Source organism: Harmonia axyridis, chromosome 3 (genome assembly GCF_914767665.1).
Source record: "Harmonia axyridis chromosome 3, icHarAxyr1.1, whole genome shotgun sequence".
NCBI classification, from domain to species: domain Eukaryota; kingdom Metazoa; phylum Arthropoda; class Insecta; order Coleoptera; family Coccinellidae; genus Harmonia; species Harmonia axyridis.
The window spans coordinates 4,928,815-4,948,648 of record NC_059503.1 but is presented as its reverse complement, the minus strand read 5'-3'; the positions used below and the strand labels follow the sequence as shown (position 1 = coordinate 4,948,648).

The 19,834-nt window shown below is 37.2% G+C and overlaps 1 protein-coding gene across 1 annotated transcript in view; it reads right to left on the bottom strand.

The window, feature by feature from the left end:
* Positions 1-19,834, bottom strand: part of LOC123674918 (alkaline phosphatase-like) — a 171,438-nt gene that overhangs the window by 99,480 nt on the left and 52,124 nt on the right. Inside the window, exon 3 of the mRNA XM_045610082.1 lies at positions 1,018-1,241. Within this exon, the coding sequence (XP_045466038.1) occupies positions 1,018-1,241 (224 nt within the window). The remainder of the gene's footprint in view (positions 1-1,017; positions 1,242-19,834) is intronic.

Sequence of the window (19,834 nt, the reverse complement as noted above, 5' to 3'; positions counted from 1 at the left end):
AAAATTGGACGTCCAGATTGGACTATATCCGAGCCAGCCGTGGTGGTCATATGCCAGAAATGATATTTAAAATGTAATGCCACAAGTTTATCTTGCGGATAAATAAAATTCATGTGAATCCAATAATCCGTCGTTGTTTCATTGCAATTTAAAGTTCTATAGCTCTAAAAAAACACCCTTTACTTCCTGTATTACATGATAATGAAGAGTTCAATAGTGTTTCTACATTATATTATATTGATTGATAAATTACAATTTTCATTTGAAGTCCGGGTATTCAAATATTTGAGGATCAACCGTAGAGAGAGAATCATTGATTGCAAATGTAATATATCATATTTCGAACGGTAAACACGTAAAATTTTATCGAACTATGAGCATGATATTAGAGATAAATGGTTTTCGGTGCCTATTCTGCGGATTTGCGGGTTAAATACATATTGTAGTTGTCATTTCAAATGTGGTTGAGTCATATAGGAATAGAGTTTTATCAATATGTAAATATACTCTGTGAAATGCAACATCAAAAGGAGTTTGATGTTGAAACTATTCAAAGGTAGTGATTAATTGAAATTTTCAGATGATGTAAAGGCATTTGTAACAGTATTGTGTTAGACTACCTATAGTTCATTACAATTACTCATATTGGATTTGGCCTGGGGTATTGCATCCTAGGAACCGTTTATTAGTTGAGGATTGCTTGAATCTTCTATCTGTCATAAACACAGCATGTTCTATAGGTGGGAGGTAAGGAAATGCATGTGCCAACATCATGATATTGATGCTAGCTTCTTCAGAGCGTTCCACAGAATATCTTGTGATGTAGTAGGTATTTCATATTCTTGCATGGACACTAGATACTACTAGATAATTTGAAATTGAATTGTAATCTTCAACTACATCAATCAAACAATTTTAAGGTCTTCTTGGTGTTGTCTACAAGTATATTCAAAACTCTGAACAGGATTGGAATAAGTGTGAATCACTATTGACCCCACACAGAGAGTTAGAGTTTACCTTAGCGAACGCCACTGCCGGAAATGTGTCCCAGGCCAGGTCATGATCCTCTCCTTTCTTCCCCATCCTCTGACCACGTAGAATGCGTGCAGCGGTAGCTGTGGCAACCCCCATACCGTCTCCTACGAAGAACAGGACGTTTTTCGCATGTGGCCTCAAATCTGTCGCGTACTGCAGTCTTTTTCTTAGAGCAATGCGGGCTTGCTCGTACCAGTACTCTTGATCTGGAAAAAAAGGTATCTTCAGAATTTCTAATTTTGAAGCAATATATTAATAAACATAGGGTAAGTATTTTAAGTATGTACAATACATTAGTACATCATAAATTTCCAGCTAGATTTCAAGAAATTATATATTAAATCCGTTTTGGACGTTTTGGTCGATTGACTCGAAAAGCTTTTCCAAACAGCTACTGGTTTGGTGTCTTATTATGTATCCTGCTCAAATATTATATTTCCAAGCCAACTACATTTTTGTGAATTTTGATTATTTAGTCGTGGGTATTAAGAATTCTGGTTCACCAGAAGTTTGCTTCTGTGACTGGCAAGTTCTGGGCATTTGCACATTTGTATGTGGTCAGCTATTTCAATTTTTTTGTGCAGAGCCATGCAGTACCGAAATTATCTACTGAAAATGCTTCATCAGTAGTACCAGAATAATCAAAAACTCAGCTCTTTTCACCAATATGAGCTTCTTGGTATATAATGAAAGAAATTCCACGTATATTGATCTTTATTACTCAGCTTTGATTGCTCCTTGTACTTGTACCCACAGCAGAAGGCTAGTTTCTGCTAGCAAGTTGAAGCTTTTCTGATTTAACCACAATTTGGACCAAGGAATATCCCTTGAAAATTAATGAGAAAGTTGGTGATATAGTCGAAAACATTGCCCTCATTATCTTTGCAACCTTCATCATTTGAGTTCAGAGGTGAGTAGCTGTCAGACTGCTGGTTCCTCAAAAAGGAAACAAAAAGAATGAAGACACTCATTGTATTTGGGAATAAAGTCCCCAATAATATGCAAATATATTTATTCGTCGTGAAATATTCAATAAAACCAATGAATTCATGCAGGATAACAGGATAAACTAGCAAAACACTAAGGTGTGGTCGAACATGCCTCAATAAAGTAGAGAGGCTCAAAGATAGATCAAGTTTGGAATTCTGCCCCAAATCAAGGTGGTGAGAGTGAGGAAGGACATCCAAGCAATGAACATAACTGAGTTTGATGTTGTCGAAGAGACTGACAAATAAATAGTCGTGAGAGAATAGGTACAATAGTATTACTATTAGAGAAATTTATTGAAAGGACAGTGCGCTATTTTCCTTCCTGCACCAAAGCTGTCTTCGACTCATAGACATATCTTAATTAAGGAAGTGAGAGTAAGGAAGTATAACCAAACAATGGACAAAACTGTGTTTGATGCTGCCTAGAAGACTGAAAAATAAGTAGTCATCAGAGAAGTGGTACATTATTAGTATTACTAATAGAGAAATTTATTGAGAGGGCAGTGCCCTATTCTCCTTCCTGCGCCATTGCTGCCCTCCACCACAGCGTCCATACCATAAAATATCGCCAGTAGACAATCCAACGTTTAATATTCCAACAGGACTAGAGGTTTATCCTAGAAATACGTATCGATATTGAACTCCCCGAATCTTAGACGGAATATTAATATTGATCCAGGACCACAGAGACGCACCGACTACACGCTAAATGCATACAAGTTATCCAATTATCTCCGCCTCTGGCAATAAATTCGAACAATCCGTTCGTCCAATAGTTGCGCCCCCTTTAGTTAATCAAGCAAATCCGATTGCTTTCTAACTGGGAATATTCGAACCGGTCAGTTCCTTTGTGCAATAGGGTGGCAAAGTAATCATGGATTATTGTGTTTCTAATTGAGTTTCCGTCTCTGGTTCATCCGTGGACGGGGAGTAATGTAGGCTGCGCTTTGTAGTCAAGCTGGACTGTTCGGGAACTCCAAGTCTCTCACCACTTGCTACTGAAGTCACCGATATTTTTTTTTGTTCCATCACAAGAGTCAGGCATCTAGCAGATAGTTTCAGCATAGTTCATTTAATCAGCAATGCTATGACGTCAGCGTTTGAAGTTGAATGTTGCCAGACTGTCGAAATCTGTTCAATTCTTACAAAACGAATTTTGAGATATAGATATTATAGTCAAGGCCGACGTAAGGGGTGAAACAGTGAAACGACTGTTTCAGGCGCCTTTTTTCGAAAGGCGGCAATTTAGCCCAGTTTGTGGTTCATATTTCTGAAAAAGTATGGTCTTTATTCTTAAAAATAACATGATTTTGGCCCGCTTTGCTGCATTTATCAACATCCCCTGCAATAAAAATATCCAAACCATCTTCACTAAGCCGCCCGTTCGATAAATAACACATGGCAACCCAACCAATATAAGCAGCATTGCCCATTATCCTAATTAAATGAGGGATGGAATGTATTTCACAAAGCCGATAAACAACACTTCTAATTACATGGAAGTTGTTTACACATTCAACATATGGAAAATTCCTACGATTCTGCATCCGAAACTAGTTACTGATAAATGCTAAATGTTTTCAGCGGAACATATGTTTTTAATCCCATTTAGTTTTCGATGCTTTGCATGCCTTACCGCCCATTGTATCTTGTGGTGTGATAGGTAATCTTTCATCGATCTTGTGAATGTGAGAATCAGATATATTATTTACGCATTATTCATCGGCGTCGAAAAAAATCCAGGAATTTATTGTAGGTAAAAATGTCCGAAAAAAAAAAGAAACCCAGTGGAAACGAATTAAGAAAGAAACGATTAGCAAAAACGCCAGATAAATCAAAAATGGTGAGGGGTGGTGTTCATTGATTTCTTCTGCTCGCACCGGCCCTGGATATAGTAAAAATTTCGATTCATTGAAATGCTTATGGTATCAATATTTTATATGAATGCCGTTCAAACGTATACAATAAAAAAACCAAACTCCATTTTTCTCACAAATAAAATTAAAACTCGCAATTGGAAAAAGTACATCGGCAATATAACAAAGGGTTGACAATACAAACATTTGAAATTGATTGGTTTTAGGGCGTTTTTTTTTCAATGTGGAGTTGACATCTCGAATTCGCCATCTGTGATATCATTGGTGATAATAATAATTTGATGGAAGGTTGGTTTGGCAGCGTCGAATGTATGTTTGCTTTTCGTTGAAGAAATGTAAAATAAGGTCTCTCAAAAAGTTTTTCAATAAGAGGTTACATTTTCAATAGCTCGCTATCTGGATAGCTCAAGAACAAGTCAGAATATTGCTGCTGTTGCCCGTAATTTTGATAACAATATAGGTTTGCACCACCGAGCAATGCTTTACATTACCTACAAAATTTCTAACAGTCATATTTATGGAACCCCTAGAATAATTAAGCTCGAAAAAACCCGATTGTGGCATTTGAGATTCAAACGTACCCTGAAAATTTCAAATTTGTCATCAGCGAGTCTAACCTAATCACTTGAGATCATTTCAAGCTCAAAATTCGAAAAATATAGACATTGTGACTGAATGACAAAGCTATCTGTTCGGGAAACGAACACTCAACAATATCCAAGCTATTGCACAATGAAGAAATCACTCGAATCCATTCGGCACTGGTCCCTCCACATCAGGATGTCAAAGCTTTCCCAACAATCCTGCGGAAAAATCTCTCGGTTTTTCCTCTGGTTTTCCACAAGGACGTGCCAGAAACAATGTAATTGAATTCTTATTCCCCGCCTAAGCGGATGCGTGATGTCCTGACCCTGCAACTCCCCCCACCTCTATTCTACACTCCGCGACATTGTACGTGTTTAGAATGTGTACATAGGAAGAGGAACCACTTATAAACCATTTACTTGATGAACTTGGGATGGAGAACTGTACAATCACGATTTCTGGGTCTGAATTGAAAGCCAGCCAGGTCTGACTCGCGCCATGAGATGAGTTTCGTTGATGAATCTCGAGATAATTCATTTGTGGTCTCGGTAACTCGAGGGGACTCGAGTATGTGAGGCGTGTGCGGTTTGATCGAGTTTGCACGCGTGTGGAGACACTCCTTTACACGCCGTTTCAATGGGATCAATTAGGGATATGTGGGGGGCTGTGAATTGGAGTTGGAGTAAGTTACATTTCGGGCGGTAATAGGAGGAGGACGATAATAGTTGGATTTTAGGTCTGTGAGAAAGGAAGAAGTTCGTGATGATGTGTGCTGGGGAAAGTTCCTTACGTTTGTTTGGACTCTCTTTCAACGTACGATGGAGTTGTAAAAGGTGTTTTTTTTAGAGCTATAGAACTTTGAATTGCAATAAAACAACGATGGATTATTCGATTGACATGAATTTTATTTATCGGCCAGATAATCTTGTGGCATTACATTTTAAATATGATTTCTGGCTGGTTCGGATGTAGTCCAATCTGGACGTTCAATTTTAGATGACTTTTTCCAACATTTGTGGCCGTATATCGGCAATAACACGGCGAATGTTGTCTCCCAAATGGTCAAAGGTTTGTATCTTATCAGCATAGACCAATGACTTTACATAGCCCCACAGAAAGTAGTCTAGCGGTGTTAAATCGCAAGATCTTGGAGACCAATTCACAGGTCCAAAACGAGAAATTTGTCGTTCACCAAAAGTGTCTTTCAATAAATCGATTGTGGCACGAGCTGTGTGCCTTGTTGCGCCGTCTTGTTGAAACCACAGCTCCTGAACCTCATGGTTGTTCAATTCAGGAATGAAAAAATTTGTAATCATGGCTCTATACCGATCACCATTGACTGTAACGATCTGGCCATCATCGTTTTTGAAGAAGTACGGACTAATGATTCCACCAGCCCATAAAGCGCACCAAACAGTCAGTTTTTCTGGATGTAACGGTGTTTCGACATACACTTGAGGATTAGCTTCACTCCAAATGCGGCAGTTTGTTTGTTGACGTAGCCATTCAACCAGAAGTGCGCTTCATCGCTAAACAAAATAAAATGGACGTAGTGCGCGATACGTATTCCGCACAGAACCATTATTTTCAGAATAAACTTGCACTATTTACAAGCATTGTTCAGAGTTGTCTATTTATAATGAATTGCCAAACCAAACTGAGAATAAAACAACTGTCAAATCGGTTGCCAACTTGAACAGTAATGCCAACTTAAAGTTATATACCTCGAAAAAAACACCCGTTATAAAGGGAAAGGAGATAATATGAAAGTTGCTATAGTTTTTCTGGTTTGATATTAGATGGACTCGGTTTTTTGTGATCGAAATTAATTTCAAATTAAAATTAACTGACGGTTATTCTATCACCCTTTTTTAGAATTAAAATTGTTTCGCTACACAGTAGCCTTTCAGATTTCAAAGTTTTGATACCAGGAGAAATGAATGTTAAAAATTATAGAAATGATAAGTGGAAAGATAATAACGGTTATTTATTTCCAATTTGATGTTCAAATAGTCTATTCGAGTTCGTTGATGGCCATGAAATTACAATTTCAAGAAAAAACCAAAAATCTCGCAAAAGCGCTCTTATTTTTCCATTCAATCTTTGATACTTGTCAAACATTTCGTAATTTTTTGGTTTTGTAGCGAAAAAACAGAAATTACTCTTGATTATTCTCTTTTTTTGGTTTCATTCAAAAACACAGGTTCTAATAATAAATAAAAATAAATATTGATTTTTTTTATTTTCTAAATCCAATTCCCACAGATTTCTGTTATTTTTTCATCGTTATTCTGATAAATAAAATTCAATATCACCACAAAATCCCTACTTAAACTATCCCATTACAGAAACCACTCTCCTATAGTTGAAACATAAATAATAAACAGGATCAACTCTGTTATTCCAAAATAACCCAAATATGACTCGACGTAATATTCATTGTATCCCTTGTCCAAATAACACAATAAAAGGCACACACACACACAGCTGCAAAACCCATTCATTTTGCAGGGAGTAGAGCAGAGAGGCTATTTGAAACAAAGACGAATGGAAAAATCTATCCATTTTCAGTTTATCTGCACGCTACTGGAGTGAACATCGGATAAGTCGAATTGTGTGAATGATCAATGCCTGCGAAGCGATAGAAGATAACAAAAGAATGGAAAATTAATTGGTAGTTCTTGCCATTTCGAGATTTATCCTTTTGTTTGTCGTAGGAACATTTTCCGGACAATACAGGAAATTTCGGAAATTGAATTAGGTATAGCACCTTTTCAGCTTGGCGATGGGAATTATTTAATTCGATTGCAATCGAGCCTTTACGTTTGAAAATTCATTAAAACCAGGGAATTCTTTGAATCAAAATAATCAACCATCTAGATATTTACAATGCCTGACTCTGCTAAGAAAATGACTAGAAATTACTCGAAATAGGCACCGCAGCAACAACACGAAATTTACTCATGAACATCTTTTTTACTTGACGTGGATTAACTCAACAACAAAGCTTTAAGGAACTCAAATCCACTTCTGGGGATGAATCACCAACCAAAATCATTTTTTATCGCAGGTAAGGTGTATTAAATTACATAGAGAGTATTTTGAGAAACAATAAAGATGTTCAAATAGTATCTACCTTGTCTTTTCCTATCCATTCTCGAATTACAAAAGGCAATCCTCGTATTTTGTGTTATTCAGTTTTAAAGTTGTATTCTGTCCCACTCTATATTATTGTCCATTATCCTCCATAATAATGCTTACCTACAAAATGAACAGTACAGTTCCCTATGAAAAGGATCAGAACTCCCATTCAATCATTGTTGTTCCTCCATCGAATAGAGCCTATCCTAACCACAAATCTGGAGAGGGCCATTCAGGCAATAAATTATTATCTAGGACATGCTTCAGAGATTGCCTGGGTCAATTTGATAGGTTCTACATTTCTCACCAGGGAATTTGTACGTTCGGACGTCTCCAGCCAAATCCCCTAACAATTTTCACAAATCCTCGTCAGACGTATAAAAAGAAAACACGGCCATCTAGTCCTTTGTGACTCGAAGTTCGTTTGAAGCTATGGTGCTGAATATTGCTCTATGTTTTATTCAATGGTTTCATGAGCACGCTCAAGTCATCCGGAGTTATTAAAGGAATTGATATTTCTAGTTCTTATAGCACTCTTCTTATTACTGAGAACGAAACAACTCAACTGGAAAAGTAAGTAGTTGAAGTATTTAGTTCGATCTATGAAAAACATTAAGTAGAGGGTAGAACTTTAAATTGCAATAAAACAACGATGGATTATTCGATTGACATGAATTTTATTTATCCGCAAGATAATCTTGTGGCATTACATTTAAAATATGATTTCTGACATATGACCGTCACGGCTGGCTCGGATGTAGTCCAATCTGGACGTCCAATTTTCGATGACTTTTTCCAACATTTGTGGCCGTATATCGGCAATAACACGGCGAATGTTGTCTTCCAAATGGTCAAGGGTTTGTGGCTCATCCGCATAGACCAATGACTCTACATAGCCCCACAGAAAGTAGTCTAATGGTGTTAAATACAAGATCTTAAAGGCCAATTCACAGGTCCAAAACGTGAAATTAGGCGGTCACCAAACGTGTCTCTCGATAAATCGATTGTGGCACGAGCTGTGTGACATGTCGCGCTGTTTTGTTGGAACCACAGCTCCTGGACATCATGGTTGTTCAATTCAGGAATGAAAAAGTTAGTAATCATGGCACTATACCGATCACCATTGACTGTAACATTCTGACCATCATCGTTTTTGAAGAAGTACGGACCAATGATTCCACCAGCCCATAAAGCGCACCAAACAGTCAGTTTTTCTGGATGTTACGGTGTTTCGACATACACTTGAGGATTAGCTTCACTCCAAATGCGACAGTTTTGTTTGTTGACGTAGCCATTCAACCAGAAGTGCGCTTCATCGCTAAACAAAATAAAATGGACGTAGTGCGCGATACGTATTCCGCACAGAACCATTATTTTCGAAATGAAATTGCACTATTTGCAAGCGTTGTTCAGGCGTGAGTCTATCTATGATGGATTGCCAAACCAAACTGAGAATAAATCACTTGACAGCTGTTAAATCGGTCGCCATCTTGAACAGTAATGCCAATTTAAAGTTATATACCTCGAAAAAAACACCCGTTATAAGTGAAACCCTTTTTTTCACTACCAGCCTAAGTACACTTCAACGAAAGGCATCAAACTCATTATCAGACAATAAAATTGTTTGTTCCATAAATTTTGGAACAATTTGTTTTTGTGGTATCATTTTATGGAATATTAGGCTCACATAGCTAGCACGCTCCTCTCTATACATCAATTCATTCGAAGTGAATCAATCCACATACTGGTTATACAAACTATCATGCCACTCGATCGACAAACGAATTTATAATGTGAAAGGTTGAGGCAGTCAGGTGTATGTGTTATGTTTCAATTTGCCATATACCCGAAATTGAATCTAGGCCTGGCTGATCAATTTCCTCATGCCTATAAACTGAGACAGTATCATTAATATTCAGAGGCATCTACAGATTCCTTATGAATAAACAGTTACTCCTCCTCGGGGGTTTGTTCGGAGACAAGAGTTGGGCGGAATATAACCCTAGTTTATCTAGAGGGTATTCATGAGACAGTTATGGCTTCTCAGAGTCCAATCCAAATTTTTTAAGTGATATTGTTGCGATGTCATTTTCCGGAAGAATTTCAACCACATAATTAAATATTCTGATACATCTCTGAGGGAACAAGAAGGGGACCCAATTATCAACCTAGACACTGCTATTTCAAGGATATTCATTATTCTATGATGGGGAAAAATTTTGAAATTAATCATTAAAATAATTGAGATACGATTTAAAAAGTGATTTTCAACTGCCATACAAACACCAAAAATCGAAAGAATCGATCAAGCGATTTGGTACAGAATCAAAATGATTCTGAGAAATGATGAGAAAGAATGAGAAAGGTAGTACGTACCCTAGAACTTCGAGCAAAATTAAATGTTCAGCGCTCAATACCAACATGAATGTTTGGGGCATATTATCAAAAATGTAAAAGAAAATCAAATATTGGAAATTGGGAGAATAATACGCTTAACATGCGCAGCCTTCGGCAAACTTAGTTTCATTTTTAAAGACAAATATATTCCTCTACACTTAAAACGCAAAACCTACGACAGCTGTACATTACCAGTGGCAACTTATGGTCTAGAAACTATGGCAATAACGAAAAAAGTGGCAGAACAACTGAGAGTAACTCAAAGGGCCATGGAAAGGGTTATGCTTGATTATAAGCTTGAGGGACAGAATTCCGAACACCGAAATACGAAAAGGAACCAGGGTAACTGACATCATGAGTAGAATAGCGAAACTTAAGAGGCAGTGGGTGGCACATGTCACAAGGCAGAGTGTGGAGAGATGGTCACACAAAGTGACGTTTTGAAAACCTCGAGAGACATAAAGAAGTATAGGAAGACCGAGAAAAAGATGGATAGACGACAAAGTCGATGTAGCCGGCAAGCAATGGATGAGAACAGCAAAAGACAGAGAAGCATGGAAAAAACTGGAAGAGGCCTATGTCCGACACTGGATGAAAGAGGGCTGAAGAAAAAGACCAACATAGAAGATCCAAGAACAATATCGACAAAAAAACCACCGACGCCAAGTCAGGACTTTTCAAGCGCCACTGCTCTCCCCATTGCTATGCAAGCAGAAACGCGCCACTCTCAAAGAAAACGAACGGGGAGGCATGAACCCTCATAAAATTCCCGGTAATCATATTCGAACGCTCGCAGTAAAAACGGCCTGCAACGAAAGTAAAACGGCCAGCGGGGCGATAATTCCACGGAATGAAGGCTGCAGACTGGATAGACGACATAGTCGATGTAGCCGGCAAGCAATGGATGAGAACAGCAAAAGACAGAGAAGCATGGAAAAAACTGGATAAGGCCTATGTCCGACACTGGATGAAAGAGGGCTGAAGAAGACCAACATAGAAGATTCAAGAACAATATCGAAAAAAAACCACCGACGCCAAGTCAGGAGTTTTCAAGCGCCACTGCTCTCCCCATTGCTATGCAAGCAAAAACGCGCCCCTCTCGAAGAAAAGGAACGAGGAGGCGTGAACCCTCATAAAATTCCCGGTAATCATATTCGAACGCTCCCAGTAAAAACGGCCTGCAACGAAAGTAAAACGGCCAGCGGGGCGATAATTCCACGGAATGCAGGCTGCAGACTGGCGCATCCCATCCGGGCAAGCGAACAATATGAATATTGATAGGTGGGGTCGGAGGGGGGGTTCACTTATGACTCCCCGGAGTTTTCGCTCGTTCCGGGGCGAATTTAAGGGCCGTCCATGTGTCGATCGGTATCTCCCCCGGAAATTTACGATGTCGGGCATGCAAATGAACGGCTAGAACTGGAAAAGAACATTACTTATAATGCATATCGGGATTTGCGGCTCGCTGTCGAGAATGTATCTGTCGGACGTGCCGGCGGTAAGTTTATCTGAACGTGGGGTTTACCTGCAGGGCGACAGGGTCGGCTGTGGAGATCGCGAAAAACGTAGGGTGGAAAAAATTGATATATTGGCAATAATGGCTAGTATCGGAGACGTGCTTTCTATTAAACTAACTCCCAGTTGCAGAAACTTCTATCAAAACGTGTTATAGTATATCCAAAATCACTTGGAGGAAGCCAGAATATTTCAATTTTACAAGGGTTGTCCAAGTTTTCATAAATTCCTTTGGAATTTATGCAAAAATTGCTAACAATAATCTCAAATAAATCCCGGTATTCAGTAAATCGTCTTGAAAACGTCTCGATTTGATTTCTTCTATTGGCTGAATATTCCCCGTTCCACTTCGGGGGCGTTTTTGGTTACACTCATTAGCTGCATCTATCACTTCTTAATTACTTTCTAATGATTCGCATAGACTGGTGTGGTCCATAGGGGTATTATTGAAATGCATTTTTACGTAGTTTCAGTTCGTTGTGTGACTGATATTTTTAATAATTTCGACTATGATGTTTGGCAAAATTCTATGGCTCATGTAAAAAAGAAGAATATTTCGCAATCAAATCTATTCCTCCATTTACTTTCAGAGTCAGAATTGAGTTGACGAGTTCTGAAGAAAATGATTTCGCATCCTAAAGATCTTCATACCACTGAAGAAAAAAATTTTTGGTGAAATACGAAAAGGACTAGGTGAGATTAATCAACAAATTTTTCATTACATTTTCTGATTTTATCAATGTTATTACTAATGTGAGTAATCATGTAGAATAGGCATATGACCTTGAGGCTCTCTTATTTGCTACGTTAAAATAGCAGCTATGTAGTCATATCGAAAAATCAATCAAGTATTTTATAGAAAATAACTGGTGTTTTTTTTTCGAGGTATATAACTTTAAGTTGGCATTACTGTTCAATATCGCGACCGATTTAACAGCTGTCAAATGATTTATTCTCAGTTTGGTTTGGCAATTCATCATGAATAGACTCACGCCTGAACAACGCTTGCAAATAGTGCAATTTTATTTCGAAAATAATGGATAAGTGGATGAAGCGCACTTCTGGTTGAAGGGCTACGTCAACAAACAAAACTGCCGCATTTGGAGTGAAGCTAATCCTCAAGTGTATGTCAAAACACCGTTACATCCAGAAAAACTGACTGTTTGATACGCTTTATGGGATGGTGGAATCATTGATCCGTACTTCTTCAAAAACGATGATGGCCAGAATGTTAAAGTCAATGGTGATCGGTATAGAGCCCTGATTACAAACTTTTTCATTCCTGAATTGAACAACCATGATGTCCAGGAGCTGTGGTTCCAACAAGACGGCGCAACATGTCACACAGCTCGTGCCACAATCGATTTATTGAAAGATACGTTTGGTGACCGCCTAATTTTACGTTTTGGACCAGTGAATTGGCCTCCAAGATCTTGTGATTTAACACCTCTAGACTACTTTCTGTGGGGCTATGTAAAGTCATTGGTCTATGCGAATAAGCCACAAACCCTTGACCATTTGGAAGACAACATTCACCGTGTTATTGCCGATATACTGCCACAAATGTTGGAAAAAGTAATCGAAAATTGGACGTCCAGATTGGACTACATCCGAGCCAGCCTTGGCGGTCATATGCCAGAAATCATATTTAAAATGTAATGCCACAAGGTTATCTTGCGGATAAATAAAATTCATGTCAATCGAATAATCCATCGTTGTTTTATTGCAATTTAAAGTTTTATAGCTCTAAAAAAAACATCCTTCAGAAACATTTTACCATTTCCTGCCATCAGTCGGGACAGTTTTAAAATTAGGTTACCTATATCTTTGAATATTTATTCTGATTCTGAATACGAAAAATTTAAGAGTTATCTAGGAAAAACTTGTATATGTCAAAATTTTAAAAAACTACTGCAAGCCCACCGACGAGTTGATCATTATCAATTACATCGAAGCCAATCAAATACATGTTGTAATCGCACTGCCCCAAACGGCCGTTTATCAACGCTCTCTCGACAACTATAGTGTGATTGATTGTCAAGGCTATAAACTTCCCCTACCGGGATTCGAAACTCGACAGAATGTTATGAAAAAAGCGGCGTCGAGGCTTAAAAAAAGGGCGGAGATCAATGTGTATGTCGGAGGAACTTAATGAGCTCTTCTCCAACGATGCGGCGATATCCAGTGACGTGCAAAATTGGACTGGAGAAGGTAATTACGTGTGTCGAACACCAGATTTCCAATATAAGAAAATTAGGTTGGCACATCGGCTGTTGCCAGGGTGTGTTATGAGCTCGGATGGTTCGAAAACTCATGAACTCTTAATTGCTGCTGCTAGAGTTCCGTTGACTGGGTTCACAAGTGATCGAGTTGTTATGTTTCTGTCGGTTATTTCTTTAATATAATTCTTCAAGAAGAAGACATGGATTTTTGAATCGATTGAAACAGGTTTTCTTCTCTTCTTCTTCAGTCCTCTCTCATCCAGTGTCGGACATAGGCCTCTTCCAGTTTTTTTTCATGCTTCTCTGTATTTTGCTGTTCTCGTCCATTGCTTGCCGGCTACATCGACTATGTCGTCTATCCATCTTTTTCTCAGCCTTCCTATGCTTCTTTTTGTCTCTCGAGGTCTCCAAAACGTCACTTTCTGTGACCATCTCTCCACACTCTGCCTTTGTAACATGTGCCACCCACTGCCACTTGAGTTTCGCTATTCTACTCATGATGTCAGTTACCCTGGTCTTTTTTCGTATTTCGGTGTTCGGAACTATTTCACTCAAGCTTATACCCAGCATAATCCTTTCCATGACCCTTTGAGTGACTCTCAGTTGTTCTGCCACTTTTTTCGTTATTGCCACAGTTTCTAGACCATAAGTTGCCACTGGTAATATATAGCTGTCGTAGGTTTTGCGTTTTAAGTGTAGAGGAATATTTTTGTCCCTAAAGATGAAACTCAGTTTGCCGAAGGCTGCCGATCCTAAGCGTATTCTTCTCCTAATTTCCAAAATTCATTAGGAGTGAAAAATTGAACTTTCCATTTCAGAACAACTGCAAATATTGTGAATGATATTAGGTAGTTGAAACTTGTCTGGTTATTCGTTAATTCATTCATACTATCATATTTACCGTCAGATTTTTCCTCATCAGCACTATTTCCTCGTCAGGTGCCATCTCCTCCGAGAAGGTTGGCTATCAAAATGACTACCTTCATCTTTGACACTGCAGCCCTAAACAACTATTGTCACAAGTTGTTTAATCAAGTGATTCTTCTTCTTCCGATGTCCCTTCTTCCCTGTATCTTTCCTTGTATCACTATCTGCAATAAGGTATATTTCATTCCTCTCAGCACATGACCCAGATACTGCAACTTTCCAATCTTTACCTTGTTCATTCATCAGAACCACAGATATAATTTTCTACATGCAAAATTCATTAACTCTCATCAAAATTCGTCCATTACTAAATGTTCTCTTTACCTAGAATCCAACTTCATAATAATTAAAAATGTAAACAAGTGATGAAGCCACAGTGAAGGGAAACAATTGTAGTTTTAATATTTATCAATTTCATGTAAATTGAATTCATTATTTTCACTTAATTTGATTTCGCCATATATTATAGTCCTCTACAAATATTTGATATACTGATATTAATTATAATTGCATATCAAACACATATAGGAACAATTCATATTGTGTGATTCGTCACAACTAATGAATTCGACTGGTATTGACTACAGAGTTTATTCTATAATTCAACAATTGGCATGTACAAATTGGTTGAGTTAATGAAGATCAAATTTCTTTCACAGCTTCAGGAATTCCAGAAGCAGCAAAAATTGCATTGCTGAACTTGTTACAATTCTATGAATTACTCACATGGTTATATAGTTTGTTCAATAAATTTTCAATTTGAAAATTAGGGGGCTTTGTTGAGATGAAGATCTTAGACTCCTACGAAAATAAAAATATCTTTGGAAAAGTTAAATAAATCTTTCATCTGTCAATAGATTTCCTCTCAAACCATTTACACAACTCTAGGGAAAACACTTTGAGGAAGCTGTGCCTAAAGTGGACATAGTCCTCTTTTATTGATCTTTCAGATTCATAGATTTTTTGAGAAGTGTGAATCAAGCTACATACATTTATCCTTGTCTAGTGTCTTATATTCTTCATCTATGAGTGGCGTGTTCTTCCTGTTCCTCATTTTCCTTCTCTTATCCCCGTTATGATCAACTGGAGCAATTGATACTGATCTCCCCTCAACATGTGCTCGAAGTAGGCTATTTTCCGCCTTCTAATAGATGCTTATAGCTCCCTATCTGCACTAACAATGTCTAGCACCCTGTCATTCGAAACTTTATCCATCCAAGAAATCTTGAGCATCTTGGGAAAGACCCACATTTCAAATACTTCGATTCGCCACAGAGGGTCCAGGATTCTATTCCATATGAAAGAACGAATGATTTATAGCAATGAACCATTGGATGGCATAGATTCATGTCCGAGGATACGTTACTAAGAAGTATTTTCATTCGTGCTGATACATAGGAAATTTTAGTCAAGTCTAAACCGTACAAAATATTTTTGATTCTTTAGAGCTATAAGCTTCTGTAAAGTCTCATCCAGACCTGAAAACGTCGAAATGACTGTTTTATCAGATTTCATCTAATCTCTCCATTGTATTTGATCAACTAATGTGTTAAATCTGAAGCACATACCTTTCCTCACGTAATATTGATCTTCTCATAACTGATAACATGAATAACATGAAGGCATATATAAACGACTATCTGCTGCCACCCTGATTACCTGTAATTGATTGGCTTTAATGTCATTAATAATAATTTACTCATCGGCATGTATCGATCCGTTTTGTGGTCGAAATTTGACCGAATATGTCAAGGCGTGAGCTCTGGATGATATTTTCTATCTGGTTTATAGCGCAACCAAATCCAATAGGGTTATTTCATTAACACCTCTACGTGATATTTTGCCACTAACGTAGACACTGTATTGACTCTGTGTCTCATTTTGAATTTTCGCAGGAATTGGTATTAAACGTTAATCAGTTCAGTCGAATGTGAGTAATCGAAAAGGGTTGGATTTAAACGAAAAAAAGGGATAATTAAAGTCATTTCATATTATCTGAATACTGCTCTGAAGGCATGGCTTCTCCAAATTAGATAATTTTCTGGATCTCTGATCACAGCAAAGGAAGTCTGTTGGGCATGAAATGAATATTACTTTCACTCGATGATGGGATGAACAAAATTTGAATGTAAATTGAACTGGTTGATACTTTATGTGTTTTATCATTGTCAGCTTTAATGGCCAGAATAAAGACATAAAAGAAGTTATTTAGGAATGATAAAATGCATCAGCATTCAAAAGAAACATGCGGCCAATTTATTGAGGAGTACCAATTAAAAAAAAACCGATTGGGAAATTTTCTTGTGATTAGATTATACAAACTGGATATCTTAGCCAGAACATGAATAGTTGTGAGAGAATAAAGGATTTTTTTTCTGAAACGAGCACTGACACAGCCGTTTCTGGAAACCGCATTGAATTTGGATTACATTTATTGTTTTCAAGAACATCCTTCAGTCCTAATTCTAAGACTGGATTTTCAATTCAATCTGATTTTTTTTTATTGTTTGCACCAAACTTCGAAATGAAATTCGTTGATTTTCAGTGGAATCTTTCAGTTTAGATTCCTTCCTAAGTTTTTCATGCAGACCTGACACCTGCATCGAATAAACTCTGGGCCAGTTTTCAATTTTTCATCTCGAATTCAAGGATTTATCACAGTGCAGCATCCCGTGCCCAGATTCATAATTCCATCCTGTTCAGTCTGGGAAGTTGACGGTTGACTCCAGTTATATATTTTCAGCAGGCTGGAAGAATTCCAACCACTATTACGCGTTCAAATTTATTCCAACGGTTCCAAATTCGACCTTGGTTAAGTCTCGAGACGAAAAAAATTATTCTCGAACAGTCGGCAAAATTTGAGGCATTTTCCTATGAATTTTATGGTCCAGATTCATTTTAGATAGAATGGGATGAAACTTAATAACATCTGCAGTAACCGTCTTAGCTTATTCTCGACGTTTTATCGATCGTTTTATTTTTCTTTATGTTTTTATATCAACAATCATTTTTTTTTGTTGAGCAATACCATGAATGAAACCTCAACTCCTTTGCTACTTCTGCCCCTCTAATTTTTTCGAGTAAACATCTTCATATACATGCAGAAAAGTAAAGTAATCAGAATATCTCATTGGATCATTCCACAAAAAGATGTATACAAATAAATTATTTCGAAGTAGGAATAGTTGTGTTATTGAACAGTCACATGAGATTACCAGAAAAGTATCTTCTCCAATAGGAATGATTAAAATATTATAATGGCAACACTATTAAATGACATAACCTACTGAACACAAATGACATAAGAAATGTCAAAAATAATGCACAGAGTTACCATTATAATCATCCCAAATTATATTTGTTATCAAAATTCAGAGCTTTTGTACGATATTTTTTGAATAATAATCACAGAAAACTATGAACAAAATAATGTTGCTTAAACCATAAGTATATCAGACAGTTTTTCAAACTACTACTTCAAATTTCTCATCCTGTATGTTCGTTATGACCTAATACCTCCCACAATTCCTTAGAAGGATAATTCCATTATTCAAGACCGCATTCCATCATCTACCACGAAAAACACTGTCATAATGTACTCTAATGAAATAACTTTCGAGTTAATGAGGTTCAACAGAAATGGAGATTTTTCCAGAAAGATAATGGCTGCTCCAATAAAAGCGTGGCTCTGTTATAATTTAGTGTTATTAAAACTGTTACTGAATATTTCGTAGGCCTTTGGGATTCATACTTCGCGTAATGGCTCCACAGGGCAGCTATAGCGTTGAACTAACGAAATAAATATTTATTTGCAACACTGGGATATTTCGAGTGATAACAACTGTATAGAAACATGCAACTGTTCAATTCCCACGTGAAAAGAGTACATGATTTTATCATGGAGCTATGGTTGGTGTTTTGAACCCGTGTCCATGTTCCTTCCAGTCGATGTTTTTTTACTCTTGCTTTTGGAAACAAGCCATCTTCAGTTTGCCTGATCAAAGGTTGTGCAAAAAGGGGTTTCATTCTCAATAGGGCGTTATCTGCGCAGTTGTCACTTTTGAAGTTGTGATGAGATTTGATAAGTGGAAAGTACACTAAAAATTGAACGATACACGCTTCAACAATGCATTGAAATAATTGTTAAAAGTCACTACAAAAAGGAGATCTTATGATTTAACACTTTTGAACTTTTTTATTTGAGGCCACGTTGAATATGAGATATATGTTTCACAATCGATTGAATATTCAAAGATTGAATTCGTTAAGCTCATGGCTGATATCGTTTTTTATCGTTAATAGCATACCTTCCTTTTTGCAGTGGAGTAAATTCAATAAAAAATGAATCCTCTTGTTGAAAAATCCTATGGGTACAATCACTTTTGTTGTTGATCATTAACTTTTCATTATTTTTCGTATCTACAAATTTCAATTGAATCTAATCGTGCTACTATACAAACACCTATTCGATTCTTGAAATTGCAAACCAGAGCAATCAAATTATTCATTTCAGTTTAGCCCTAATATTCATTCTGTTGGTTTCCCTTGAAGAATTTGGTTTGAAAAGACCATTTATTCTCAGCAGGATAAGCCATAAGGATTATCTCGGAACGCAAAAATGTCCCTAAATTCTCAGATTCTCATTCAGAAATGGATTCCTAAAAAATGCGTGGAATTACTTATCGTTCTCTTCGATTTCAATTTCGCGAAACCATAAATTCCTCACAAGGTATTAACATCTCCACTCAAAAGGAGCCTCTGAATAATATACACTTAGGATATAATGGGATAAAGATAATATTTCAGAGTCAGTAGGAACTGATTCTTCCGAAACATATTTGAACACCTTCAAGCCATGAACTATATTATTTCTGAGCAAACCAATTAAATAGATCGATAATTGTTTAGTGGAAGTTTCAAATTTAATATTTACTGTTATTAGCATTCTTAAATTGAGAAAATGGTGAATAAATAAACTCCTGGTGATATTCTAGGAGACTATCCTGTCCTGGGGATTCCAGAGAAGGATAGGGATAATCAAAGAAATATTCACGGACTAGTGGAGCTGTCAGGAGATATGATGAAAGGATTCTCGGAAATAACTCTTCTCTTACATATTCCTACAAAATAACGAATGTCACCACTA